The 15140-nt window shown below is 38.3% G+C and overlaps 1 protein-coding gene across 5 annotated transcripts in view; it reads right to left on the bottom strand.

Moving 5' to 3' along the window:
* kiaa1109 (KIAA1109 ortholog) overlaps positions 1-15140 on the bottom strand; it is a 285307-nt gene that overhangs the window by 99689 nt on the left and 170478 nt on the right. For all 5 annotated transcript variants that reach the window (XM_052035089.1, XM_052035112.1, XM_052035104.1 and 2 more), the window contains exons 40-44: positions 13641-13793; positions 13149-13389; positions 7104-7249; positions 4030-4249; positions 2509-2667 (exon numbers count right to left, since the gene is read on the bottom strand). In XM_052035089.1, the coding sequence (XP_051891049.1) occupies positions 2509-2667; positions 4030-4249; positions 7104-7249; positions 13149-13389; positions 13641-13793 (919 nt within the window). The remainder of the gene's footprint in view (positions 1-2508; positions 2668-4029; positions 4250-7103; positions 7250-13148; positions 13390-13640; positions 13794-15140) is intronic.

Below are 15140 nucleotides of genomic sequence, written 5' to 3'. Positions count from 1 at the left end.
AGGAAAGTGAAAAACTTTACAAGGATGTAGAGATTAATTTAACAAATATACATTATTTCAATCCAACTCATACCAGCATAAATATCTGTTTCAAATGTAAATCAAACCAATTCAAAATAAACCATATAGCGATCTTCTAATCATTTTCTGAGTAAAGAAATATTTACTTATTTTCTTACTGGAAATAAAAATATCTTGCATTTTGAACTAGAGCATGGTAGATTACCACTCACGTTTACCAGAAAAGGCAAAGCCAAATCACAATGTAAAACCAGTAATCCATGGATGGTACTTGGATTAAAAACTTTGCTTCTTAATACATGCAGATCAAAACTGAATGCAATACTTCTAGGTACTATTATTTGTTATGATTTGTGGAGGACGGTATTTTTGTTCCTTTTATAATTAAACAATGCATACTGCAAGGCTAGAACATACAGTAATGAGCCAGGTCTTCCAGTGGCCTACATCAGTTACTGCTGTTGCTTACAGCTTTTTCTAATTGGAAATTGACTGTATGGCTACAGGTGCCAAGCTATGTAGTCTGGCGATTTCTGACTTACCTGCACAGTTCATCCTCAAATCCCATTGCATTGCTGAACTCCTCAGAGAGTCCAGCTGGCCAGGGAGTACATCCAGTACATCCTGGCTATTGTGTCAGTGGAGCACCACCACTACTGGCAATCCAGAACTGACAGTTTGGTGCACTGACTCTACTAAAAGGTGAGAGGCATATCCACATCTCTAAGATGCAAGTGTTGTTGCTTCTTTGCAGCCCTGTCCTTCCAATCCTCTGCCTCCACCCAAGTTCTAGCTCTTGCCTAACCTCTAGCCTCCTTCCAGCCATGGAAACCTCCAGTCCCTCCGAGCATCCCAAACCTCCAGTCCACAGCAATCTACAGCCTCCTCCCAGCATCCCCCGCCTAATATTCAGTCTCCTCTAATCCTTTAAATCTCCAGCCTGTCCACAGCCACTTACTTTGGCTCCAGTGAAAATACAATGAAATTCAGGGGTTTGGGTTGAATAGTCCTCCTGGGTCCCTAACACGTTGGAAGAAGCAACATACTCCTGTCAGCATGTAAGCTGACTGTCATCAAAAAAAGCTTATTAATTTTGCTTTTACTATTCACATTGAATTGGCAAAACGACAAGCAAATTGGTGGCTAACAGGAAAATCCAATTTCCATTTATTTATACAATTCTTAAGCTAGGAATCTAATAATAAAAGCATTGAAAGGACTAGCAGTGATGGCTTTTCACAGGTTATGGCAAACACTGAGGAAGATCACAGCACAGAACAACATTCAAACATTTTTAACATGAGCTGCTAAGTGGTAAAGTAACTAATATAGATAAATGTGAGATACATTCAGAGATACATCAGCTAAATTATTGGGAAAAAATGGGCTATTGAAAAAGCAAACGCAACTAGGGACTCAGATGGATAAATTATTTAAAGACATAATTTTAGGTCAGCAAGGCAATTAAAAATGCTACTGAAGCATTGGGATTTATTACTGTGAGCACAGAATTCAAAATTAGTGAAGTCATGATGAATACATACTGAGATCTTTTAAGGTCACACTTTGAAAACACTGTCACATGTCAAGTCACAACTGATGCTCAGGAAAGGGAAAATATTTTTTATCCTTTGAATCAAGTGATGACATTAAATCAGAATACTTAATCAGAATATGCATACAGTCTTGCGAGACATTAATTATGAATATATGTTACCTTATCTTGGGTAAGAAATGGGTTAAACAGTGGAATTTAGCCAAGTTAAAACCACTGAACAATAGAGAGAACAATGGCCTTGCTAATCTTACCAGACCTCTTCATGCCTCACTCTTGGTGTAACACCATATCTTTGGAAGTTAATTAAATTGAGCTGCAAGTTCTACTGCCTCAAGAAAATAGCAGCATATCCAAGTTCTTAAAACAAAACAAAACTATTAAAACTGCAGAAACTAAGGCAATTAAATAAATGCTTTGGGATATGTTTGTGCATGCAACAATACTTGTGGGGATACAATAAAGAGAACAACTGAGAGAAGACCGGGCTAAGACAGATGATGCAAAATCAGCTGAAAAGGTCCACTAACACATTCCTATCCTTTTGTCCAACATCAATGTATCTATAACCTTGGTGTTGTAAACTACTGATTAAACAGTTCTCAGGGAATTGTGAACTGAAATTTAATGCAATGAAGTTATTGTAACCAGACTGGTGTCAAGTCAATTACCAAATTTGCTCTGGAGGGCAGCAAAATCTTATGTTATGCTAAGTTAATGAAATGACACCATTATTCAATCCTTGCTCACTTATACCTAGAAGTGATCTTCCTTGAACCACAGGACTCCTGAGCATTTAATTATTTTACAACTTTCAATTAATTTGCTAACCAACTTCAATACAAGAAAACTGAATATAGTGTCATTCAGCTCTTTGAGCATCAGATTACAGAGTTTCTCTACATTTACCACATGTACTTCCTTTGGTTTACCTGTTGGAAGAGTGTTATGGCCAGATCTGGGCACTGGTGATTCTTGAGTAATGCTTCCTCGGTTACTCACAGCATTTGACATCCAATTATAAAAACTGACTGACGATGGTTCAGACAGAAGTGGATGTTCAGACAACATCTCTGTAGCAACGGCATTTCCTGTATTTGCAAAATAAGTGGGTGAACAACATCCAAGGTCACAATTAATACTCTACAAATGGATCGACCTATGAAACTACGTATCAGAATGATAAAATAATTCCTTTAAAAACAGCAGGGAATCTGGTATAAAATTCTCACATTCATTGATATTGTGCTTTGTTCCCCCCAACACCGCCAGCCCCCCCATACAGCAAATGTGGCTTTTCTTTGTGAAAGTGTGACAAAATTACCAATTTATCTTCTAGCCCTATTCATAGAATTTAATAGTGGTTGTTTTTACTAACTTTAATCTATGTATAGTTTAAATTGGGAACAGTAATTTTTGGCTTAAATATTCAATTTTTACAAATTACTTTGCCCCTGCCACAAGTGCATCAGGAACTTATTTTGTTATAAACATCCTGTGAAATTTGTGTTGAAAATTAAAGTAATACAAAAGTTTATGCATATTGTAGAAGTCAAACTTACATTGCTAAAAGAAAGATACCTGATTTGTGCTCTTTATTAAATCTGGATATATGGAGTTTTGCTATTTCCTTCAGAATATTACATAGTAAACTATCCAAAAGATGTACTCTATATATATTATATTATATTTAGTCAGTAAGAATAAAGCAATTGCTTTATAGACATAACATACGAGTTCGATGCCTATCCTACTTCATTTCTCTTATTCAGAACTCAGCAGCTACAGACCTGCAAGAACCAGGTCTGAGATACACTCACACATACAAATAATAATTCCTTTGAATTTTCTTCCTTTATGCAGGATGCAGTCAGAGAAGGGCACTTTTGCAAAGCAATACATTGCAGATCAACAATTGAACCAAATGCTTTAATCAAAACTATTATTGTTCTGCACAACAGCATGTGCACTATACAGCACAGAGCTACAACTGTAAAACAACAATATACACTTATTTTTAATCTAACAGGTTTCAGGTGTTGTATCCCTTGAATGAGTGTTTGTTTTCCTCAACAGAGAAAGGTTTAAAAAAAATAATCAGGCTTGTTTAAAAAAAGTATTGTGATAAAAAGGATATCAAATAAGCAGTATTTTTGTTTTCCCATTTTGCTGGCTTAAAAGATTGAGAAGAATTAAGACTGGAATTTAGTCTTGAGAGCTATACCTATTTTTTGAAAACCATTTCAATTTTGACATGTAGAATAATAGTGACCAAAGCTGACTCAGTCAGTTTCAACAATTTTCATTATTATATTTCACTTTCTTTTCACATAAAACAGTAACAAAGTATGCATGCACAGGCTAAGAAGAAAAATATCCAAGCATTCAAACTGCATGTAATGTAGGAACATCAATCCCGGAAGTGGATCAACATCCACAAACGTAAAATATACCTTGACGTGTAAGTGAGCTGCTTTTAATTACTGCTGCATTACGTTGTGGAGTTCCTTCGAGAAGATTGTGAAGACTTGGGAAGCTCCCAGTCAGATAGCTCAGTAGACTTTCCTTTCTAGGGCTTTCTCTTGTTGGCAGTCCTGCACGGCTAATATGGGCTGGTGAGTCTGCTACTGTATCTCCACTAGTGTAGCTGAGAGACTGGTATGGGTGAACACCCTGCAAGGCAAATATGGAAAAAGTTGAAATATTTTGAATGCTTAAATATTTAAATAGAGACAATACAATAATAGATCACAATACTGTGATCTGTCTGTCGGAGGCCAATGTCCGAACAACAGGGTGAACCCTCGCAAGGCACCAGACCACGATGGTGTACCTGGCTGAGTACTGAAAACCTGTGTCAACTAGCTGGAGTATTCAAGGACACCTTTAATCTCTCACTGCTGCAGTCGGAGGTTCCCACCTGCTTCAAAAGGGCAGCAATCATTCCAGTGCCCACAAAGAGTAGGGTGAGCTGCCTCAACGCCTGGTAGCACTCACATCTATTGTGATGAAGTGCTTTGAGAGGTTGGTCATAGCGAGAATTAACTCCTGCCTGAGCAAGGACCTGGACCTGCCGCAATTCACCTGCTGCCACAACAGATCTACAGCAGACACAATCTCACTGGCTCTCCACTTGGCTCTGGAGCACCTAGACAACAGCAAAACATATGTCGGGCTGCTGTTTATCGATTACAATTTGGTGTTCAATACCATCATCCCCTCAGTACTAATAACCAAGCTACAAAATCTGGGCCTCTGTATCTCCCTCTGCAACTGGATCTTCGACTTTCTTATCGGGAGACCACAGTCAGTGTGGATCAGTAGTAACATCTCCTTCTCGCTGACAATCAACACAGGCACACCTGAAGGATGTGTGCTTAGCTCACTGCTCTACTCTCTCTATACTCATTACTATGTAGCCAAGTACAGCTCAAACACCATCTATAAATTTGCCGATGACACCACTGTTGTTGGTAGAATCTCAGATGACGATGAGGATGCTTACAAGGGTGAGATTGATTGGCTGGTTGAGTCATGTCACAACAACAACTTCACACTCAACGTCATCAAGACCAAGAAACTGATTGTGGATTTCAGGAAGGGGAAGTCAGGAGAACACACACCAGTCCTCATTGAGAGGTCAGCAGCAGAAGGGGTGAGCAGCTTCAAGTTCCTAGGCAGCAACATCTCAGAGGATCTATCCTGGGCTCAACACATTCATGCAATCACGAAGAAGGCATGCCAGAGGCTCTACTTCATTAGGAGTTTGAGGAGATTTAGTACATCACCAAAGGCTCTTACAAATTTCTATAGGTGTACGGTGGAGAGCATCCTGACTGGTCGTATCACTGCCTGGTACAGAGCCTCCAATGCACAGGATTGCAAGAAGCTGCAGAGAGTTGCAGACTAGCTCCATCACGGGCACAACCCTCCCCACCATCAAGGACATCTTGAAGAGGCGGCGCCTCAAGAAGGCAGCATCTATCATTAAGGACTCTCACCATCTGGGACATGCCCTCTTTTCGTTACTACCAATCAGAGAGGAGGTAAAGGAGCCTGAAGACCCAAAGTCAATGATTCAGGAACAGCTTCTTCCCCTCCGCCATCAGATTTCTTAATGATCTATGAACCCATGAACATTACCTCATTATTTTTTTTGTACTATTCATTTTTGTAATTTATAGATTTTATGTCTTTGCACTGTACTGCTGCTGCAAAACAACAAATTTCACATCATATAAGTCAGTGATAATAAATCTGATTCTGAGAGATTAATTTCAACTTTTCTTATACACTTGACTTCACTTCCTGTACAATAAGTCTGTAAACATCCAAACATCCTACAGAGATTTAAATATTTTCAAATGAAACGTACTCTGCCATGATACAAGAATGGCTAGGTAGGTCACGGCTAACTCTCAGAAACAAAATGGAATGGATTTTCCATTGGAGAAATGATAACAGTCTGCGCAGAACTGGCAGGGTTATCCCACGTAACTCAGAAAATTCAGGACTAAAGGGCATGCTTGCGTTAACTCAGCAATCCTGTACTACCTGACAGTTATTGGCTGATGATTCTGAAACTACATCCCACCACTGGAATGCGCACAGAGTTCAGCAGGGGAATGCAAACTCTGCCAATTCCCCAGTACTACACTAAAAGATTTTTGTAAGGAACCTGCAGCAAATTTAGGAACAGCAACTCCACTCATTCAAAGAAGACCAAAATTTGGGTTATGTGAGATAGCTGTCTAAGTGTTTTTCAGCTTTTTGTAGGAGGGATATGTTCTGCACCCACTCCACCTGTAGCTCCAAACCCTCCCCCCCCAGTGTTACAGCATTTACATTTGAAAGGTGTTGTTCTGTGCAGGGCCTCATTGAAGATGATCAGGCTGGTTTCATTTAATACAGAATGCAATTAAAATACAAGTGAGCATCAAGCACTTGGGCAGTTTCTGGCTACCAGGAAATTCTGGACCAATATATTCATCGCTTGTTTAAACATGGACTACCTATCAATCAGCATCGATAACTACCAGAACACGAGCATGCTGGAGGATACCTTGATATCTCACCGAATTAATTTTGAAGTTAGCAAATAAAAACTCAAATGAACCTTTAGTAACAAAATGCAAACCACTTGGTGTCATTGTTTATAAATGTCAATTTGTGTGTAAAAGAAATAGTATCCCAGGATTAATGAAAACAATATTTACAAGTCTATATTCTAAAATCTAAGTTAAGAGTTTCATGTGATAAATATGATAATTTACATTGTAATGGAATTCTGAATATTAGTTGGAAGGGACTGAGATTAAGGTTTGCAGTTAGCCTCTCTCTTCATAACCACTGGATTAAATCCATTAAATTGAAATGCATAATTTTAATGCTAAAGATAGGCTTGAAAGTGGATTGCAATAAATAGAGACAAAAATACAATTAAGAGGGCACATCAATCTTAATAAATAAACATTTAAGGAATATACATCTTGTTAAATTACAAGCATTTTTTTTATGTTGTACCTACTTTTATTTTAAGAGTGGATTCATGGGCATGAGCATTTGTTTTGGATAACTTTCTCATGATGTCAGAGCCAGTTACTGGTCCAGAGGTTGTTCCACCTCCTGGTGGACGACTACTCTCCAAAAGCATGGTGTGTTCACTCACTGTAGCTGCAACAAAGAACAGCAGACTTGAGAAAATCCTATCTAAGCAGCTATACCTACCCAAAATACATCAGGATTAAATGCTGGATGTTTATGAACTGTTCATAAACTTAATCTTTTTTTTATAAAGTCATACAGCACAGAAACAGGCCCTTTGGCCCACCACATTAATGCTAATCTTTTTACCTACATACACTAATCCCACTTACTTCCATGCCTTGCCTTTCAAACAATGTGATTGTATCTGATTCCATCAGCTCCTTTACCTCTGTAAAAAAAAAACTTTCCCCCCAAACCCCTTTAAAACTCCTTCCTCCCACCTTAAACTTATGCCCTCTTGGTTTTGATACCCTTCAGCCTCGTTCACTCCAGGGAAAACAAGCCCAACCTATCCAATCTCTTTCCATAAGTAAAGTCCTCCAATCTGGCAACATCCTGGTGAATCTCCAGTGCAATCACATAACCATCCTTCCTATAGTGTGACAACCAGAATTGTACATAAGACCAGTGCAGCCTAACCAGTATTTTGTAAAGCTGCAACATTACTAAACAACTTTTATATTCTATGCCCTGACCTATCAACCCCTATTAAAGTCCGTTGCCACTTTCAGGGAACTATGGACTTGAACCCCAGGGAACCAACATTCCTTGGTGTCCTACTACTTACTAGATATACGTCCTCCCATTATTTGACTTCCTAAATTGCATCACCTTTCATTTATCAAGATTAAATTCCACTTGCCAACCTTCTGCCCAACTTTCTATCTGATCTCTATCCTGCTGCAGCCTTAGTCAACCTTTCTTACTGTCCACAACAACACCAATTTTTTGTATCACCTGTAAACTTACCAATTATTACACCTACATTCACCTCCAAGTCATTAATATCTATCACAAACAAGGGTCGGAGCACCAATCCTTACGGTACACCACTGGTCACAGACTTCCAAACCAGAAAAGAAGCCTTTCACCACCTCTGTCTCAAATCACCAAAACAATTTTGGATCCAATTAGCTAGCTCACTTTGGATCCCACGTGCCTTTACTTTCTGGACTAACCTACCATAAGGGCCTTTGAAAAATGCCTTGCTGAAGTCCATATAGATAATGCCTACTGTCCAGGTTTCATCAATCTACTGAGTTACCTCCTCAAAAGGCTCAATCAAATTAGTGAGGCAGGACTTGCCTTGCACAAAACCATGTTAACCATCTTTGATAAAGCTCTGCCTTTCCAAATGTACATAAATGCTATTCCTTAGAATTTTCTCCAATAATTTCTCTACCACTGATCTAAGGCTCACTGGCCTGTTGTTACCATAGAACCATACAGCACAAAACAGGCCCTTCGGCCCACCATGTTGTGCCATCCATCAAACCACCCTCACACTACCTAACCCCTTCCTCCCACATATCCCCCCATCCCACACTCCTCCATATGCCTATCCAACAAGCTCTTGAACCTGTCCAATGTATCTGCCTCCACCACCACCCCAAGCAGTGCATTCCATGCACCAACCACTCTCTGGGTGAAAAACCTCCCCCTGACATCTCCCCTGAACCTCCCACCCATAGCCTTAAAGCCATGCCCTCTCGTCTTGAGCATTGGTGCCCTGGGAAGGAGGCGCTGACTGTCTACTCTATCTATTCCTCTCAATATTTTATATACCTCTATCATGTCTCCTCTCATCCTCCTCCTTTCCAGTGAATAAAGCCCTACATCCAGTGAATAAAGTGAACCCCGCTTATCCTTGCTGTCCTCCTTAAATAAAAGAGCAACATTAGCTATCCCCCAGTCTTGTAGAATTTCACCTGTGGTTAACAAAAATGCAAAAATCTCTGTCATGGCCTCAGCTACCTCTTCCCTTGTTTTTCCACAGGAACCCAAGGTAGATCTCATCTGGCCCTGGGGACTTACCAACTCATGTGTTTGATGATACACAACACCTCCCCCTTCTAAACATTGACATGCTGCAGACTATCAACGTACTCCTCCCTGAACTCACCATCTTCCATATCCTTCTCCTTGGTGAATTCAGATGAGATGCAGTCATTTAGGACCTCAACCACATCCTCTGGCTCCACACGTAGATTACCCCTTTCCCTGGCTATCCTCTTATTCCTGACATATTTATCATTATTAGTGGAGCAAGTATAGACTCAGACATAAAAGGATGTTTAACTTGAGGCTATGTAGAAGTGCCTTTCCGGAAGTCAGAAAGTTTAGATTCCTGTGTACACCTCGATTGCAGCCAATTCTTAAAATACCAGATTAACAGACAAAAAAACAAATCCTATCCCTCAATCCCCACAATTAGGAAAAGATTGCTTTCTCCATTTTCATAGGCTTTACTTTCTCAAAAAGAATGTGTCAAGTTCCTCCCTAAACTCAAGATAGTAAATCAAGAAAACTTAATAAGTAATCTCAAGTACCATGATTACACATTGATGACTTTTGATATATTTCTTAAACACTGGTTTATAATATTAACAATCATGAAGAATAACAGGTAATTAAATGAACCTAAACCTATGGTTCGATACCTCATCCCAGATACTAAGACATTACTCATCACCTTTAATTTAACAACTTTACAAAGAATGCAGTGAAAACTGGTTCCTTACACTGCTTCACGAAAGAGATGGACTTTTTATGATACAGGTGTATCCCAGTTTAGGAGTAAACTCTTCTGGAAAATAATGAGTTGGGACCTTGTTTAAGGGCTATGGCTCATCTTTGGAATAGAGGCACAAGGTACGGCGAGAGCTATACAACAACTTGGCCAATTTTATTAGGACAGACCATACTCCATCTGCCCTGCCACCCTTGCTCACACTTGTGACCGGACTTGCTGCAGGACGACCTGTAGGACTGGTTGAAATAGAGGCCTGCAGCCGTCCCATGGGGGAGAACAGTCTGTATGCATAACTAGCCCTCAGGCAGCAAACCCCAATGTCCCACCCTTTCTGAAAACTCTGCTGACTGTTGACAGCTCTTAGCTCTCAGCTCTCAAAGGCCTATTATTTTTTAAGTGTTTCCAATAAACTGGAAACATCAAACCATTTCAAGTAGGTTTGAATAACTAAAAGTAAAAAATAAACTTTAAAGTATCTTAATGCATTGTAATGGAAGTGAATTAAAAATAAAGGTAAAATATGGAAAAGCAAGCAAAGAATCTATCTGCATTTACATTTTCTATCAAGTTTGATGACTTCACTCAAAAGAACAAGAGCAAGATACAAATGCAAACTGACAGGCAATGTGCAGATTGTGCAATATCCACCCCCAACCCCCTCTCAACTCAATATATTTGTTGTTCAGCCACAATACTGAATTTAGCAGCAGACAGCAGAGCAGGAGGTCAGACATGTTGGCATCTGACCTCCTATTCTTTCAAACAGAGGAACACTGAGGACAAATATAACATTTCTAGCCAGGATCAGTTAATTGGCAGAGAACAGAAAGTGAAGCTGGAATTTTCTAGGCCTCACCATCCATCTCATGTATTTAGACTCCAAGTAATTTGGGGCTCACAAAATATCTAGTTTTAACACATTAGTGGAATCCAGGCCCCATACTCCCAATTAGCCATTTCTTTCCAGCCTATAATAGTACAAGGAGGCTGGTAATTGCTGCAGTGTTCTCTTGAAGCCTCCAACACAGTTACCAGGGCACAGGAACTGCCACATATTTCTTCTAAATCCTTTGGCAAACCTTGAGACCTGAGCAGCTGTCACACATTGATCCCAGATCCTTCGACATGCATGGAGAATAGATAGGTAGGTGATCCTACTGGCTTAGTAGCATATTGGTCTGCTGGCATAAATTGTTTTATTTTAGTTTGTTAATTTCCAGTAAACCTGTGCAAAAATGGTGGTCACAACTCATCTGTCAACTTGTATGTAAACAAGTTGGACTAAGTTCAGAAAGTTGACAGAGTCAAGACAGAAGAGGTGATGTTTACAGAATGTCTGGCAAATAGAGATTGTTAAAGTTCAACCTTTTCACTAGCTAAGTTGGATATAGGGGATGATGGTTTCTTTGTGATCAAACAGTTGATGGTCCAAAAACCAAAATATATCATTAAATACGAGGGGTGTTGATCACCTGAGTTCCCTTTTACATAGTATTTTGTTTCAGGGTCTTAACTTGCAGTTATCTTTAGAAATTCTACCACAAAAATATAATTCAGAATAACTTACAAATCTTGTGTGTTTCATAAAAACCAGAGATCATAACAGTAAACACACCGCTGTATACATTGTACTTCTTGCTTTTAAATCCAGTAAATAGAGAGAAGTAAATTTTCTATTGAAAATTTGAAGTTTATAGGCACCAGAAAATATCAGACTTTTTTTGCAAATTATAATTGCAAATATGTAGATGCTTTCCATGGAAAATTAATCTCATCTCAAATGAAGAGCTGCGTAATTATTTATTAAAGAATAAGCCTAAGATACAGTGGCTAAATGCAATATGCAAAGGAGATAAAGGGATGAAAACTGGAAGGAATTAAGAAATATTGAAAGCAAACTTATTAACAGAATGCTTAATTTGTAAAGTAATGAATATTTAAAGACAAGCAATAAAAATCCTGGCTGGATCAAAAACCCAGACTATTACTGAGTCTCCTGGACAAATAAAGCTTCAAAAACAATTTAAAGGAAATTATATGTTCAAACACCAAAACACCAATTATGATTCCCTGCAATTTAAACACGGAAACCAACATCGACCTGTTGCTTGGTAACGATCTGAACAGAAATTAAACTGTTACTAAAGCAACTCACATGAAATGCTGGAGGAACTCAGCAGGTCAGACAGCATCTATGGAGGGAAATGAACAGTCGACGTTTCGGGCCAGGTTACTGCCCTCTTTCTTTCCAGTCCTGATGAGGGGTCTTGGCCCGAAACATCAACTGTTCATTTCCCTCCATAGATGCTGCCTGACCTGCTGAGTTCCTCCAGCATTTCGTGCATGTTACTCCAGATTTCCAGTATCTGCAGTCTCCTGTGTCTCCATTAAACTGTTACTAAACTTTGTCTTCATATGTATGACTGAAAAATGTCAGTACCTGATTATTTATGTTCAAAGTAAAGCAAGTTTAATATAGATGTCCCTTAGAGGTGATTCAGAACATCAGTTTAACCCACTGAAAAAAAAGTTGCATGCCATGGCAACAGATGGTGCCAAGTGTACATGGTGGATTGCCCTCCCTGCCACCTGGAACATGCTATTAACCAAATTGTTCACTGAGAGTTGTAGAATTATTGAGTCATACAGCATAGAAACAGGCCCATTGCCCCACCACGTGAGTGCCAGCTATCAAGTATCTATCTACAGTACTCCCACTGTCCAGCACTTGGCTGATAGCCTCCTATACCAAGTGCTCACCTAAATATTACTTAATTGTTGAAGTGTGATATATTTTATGAAACATATAATTTCCATGCCACATCAAGCAAAGCTCTAGAGTGCAAGAATATTGCAAGTGGTTCAAGCATTCAGCCATTATTAAGAATAGATCATTTTTTAAAGTAATAGAATTGAATTTGAAGTGGCTGTGCAATATATTTTTAAGCTGTAAATATGCTATGTTAACAAGAAGGAGTGAACTTTAAAGTACGGGCAACTTTGAAGCATTGCAAATGTATAACAGAATGATGGACTGCAGGAATCACATCTTCGTTACAAATATCTTATAAACTAGCACTCTATGACACTGAACATCTTACATTTCACATGTAAAGGTGTTTGTCATTGCACCATTTTAATTTAAATTTAATATTTGATACAGATTGATAAATGGAATACTTAAGCTTTGTACAAGCATTTGTTTAAAAGTAACCATAAACCTTCAACAAAATAGTTTGTTGCCCACGTACAGAATATAATGCATTTAATTACCGGCATCAAATTCAAATTCTGCTCCATCAGCACTTGTGTCACTTTGTATGGCACCTCCATTGTCCAAGCCACAAGCTTGACGATGAGCCTGTGTCATTGATTGTGGCTTTGGCAGTTGTGCTGGCCTAAGCAGTAAACTAACTCCTTTGAAAGCTGGAGTAACTACTATGAACTTCATCCACTGCCTAGCTAATGCCACCAAGCCCTTCTTTAGAGTGACAAGGGCAGGAAGACCATTGTTCTGCAAGAAATAAAGCACAATAATTGCATAAGTAACACAATAAACCACATTCAGCAGATACATAGCTGTTCAATATTCCTTATGTTCACCAAAATCATGTTCTTATTAATTGTTGTGCATAATTGGGTGCACAGTTACCTTTAATAATTAATTAATTAATAGGCCAAGAACACTTGCATATTAATAATGTACTAGTAAATGTTCACAAAACTTAGTTCAGAATGTATGCCATGAACCTTACAAGTGCTTACCATTGTAGCATCCTCGATGACAGAATAGTCTGCCTGCTGCAAGTATCGATGAAGTATGTTGCACAGTAAACAGGAAGGATTTTCCTGTAGGTACCGAGCCAATTTATTAACTCTGTTGTACTTGCTCTTCAGTGGAAAATGTACACTCTTTCTCTGAAAGAAATCAATTAGAAAATATAACTTATACCAATTAATCCTAAATATCTAACCGTCACATAGTTGATTATTTAACTTCAATATTCCAAAAAAAAAACCAAAATGAATGTTCAACAGATATTTAATGAAAACAAACACATTCAATATGGATAAAGTGCTGAAAGTCTGCAATTATATTGACAGCATGAGTATCTTGAAAATAAGGGAAGGAACAGTTCAAATAGGCAGAAATATTTATTTAAGGGTTTCATCTTTTCCTGCTTAGCCATGTTGTATAAAATTTGTCTTTGAAAGATTTGCTATATAGAATTAGATCTTCTGCTGCAAGTACAAGTTAACTTCATATAGCCTGCACCTTCCTTTAGTGTTGGCATCTTATGACAAAGTGAAAATATGTTTGAATGAAAATAAGGTGAACCAGAAGGCAGCCTCCTTGATAAATTTTCATACAAAACAGGAGATTTTCAGGAACCTATTAAGAGGGGATAAAATATCAATTTTATTACCTGTGGCGATAAGGGTTTTGTTACAACAAGAAATTTTAAAACAACTAGCATAGAAACTGGATTGTGTAATATAACTACAAAAACTTTTCAATTCAATTTCAATAAGTAAAAAGTAATTACAAACAAAAATCACAGACTTAGCATATGTTCCACAAAGTCTGATTTTGGGTGTGCAAATCAGGCACTATTATGTGGAAGAGAATGGGTTCATGCTATGGTAAGCAACCAGACCGTGGAGATTTAACAAAAATTGGCAACAAAACTAAGACCAGATGAAAAGGTTTTTTTTAAGTAAAATGAATTCACATGACTAGAAGGAAGAATCTTTAAGGAACCTGAATTATAGACATGAAAAGAAAAAAAAAATTAGGGAAACAGCATGGGAATGGGAATAATTCATTGCCTTGGCACAATGGGCTGACTGGCCACCTCCTGTATGAATCTTTTTTATTTAAATATTTGCTCCTTATATAATGCCAAGCCATGTACTCTCTACAGGTTCAACAAAATTATTTTCTTATCATTTGTTGCATACAATTTAGGTAATTTTCATTATCATATAGATTGGACAAGTTAAATTGACAAGTGTAGTCTGGATGACAAGTATACAGAGTGATTCAGGATGCTTTCTTTGAACATTACATTGAGGAACCAACCAGAGAGCAAGCTATTTTAAATCTAATATTATGTAATGAGACACAATTAATGAATGATCTCAGAATAAAGGATCTACTAGGAAAGATGCAGGTGATGGAATTTCAAATTCAGTTTAAGGGTGAGAAGCTTGCTTCTGAAACTAGTGTCCTGAACTTGAATAAAGGCAATCAAAATGGTATGA

This window comes from Pristis pectinata, chromosome 2 (genome assembly GCF_009764475.1).
Source record: "Pristis pectinata isolate sPriPec2 chromosome 2, sPriPec2.1.pri, whole genome shotgun sequence".
In the NCBI taxonomy this organism is placed as follows: Eukaryota; Metazoa; Chordata; class Chondrichthyes; order Rhinopristiformes; family Pristidae; genus Pristis; species Pristis pectinata.
This window is presented reverse-complemented; position numbering and strand designations above follow the sequence as displayed.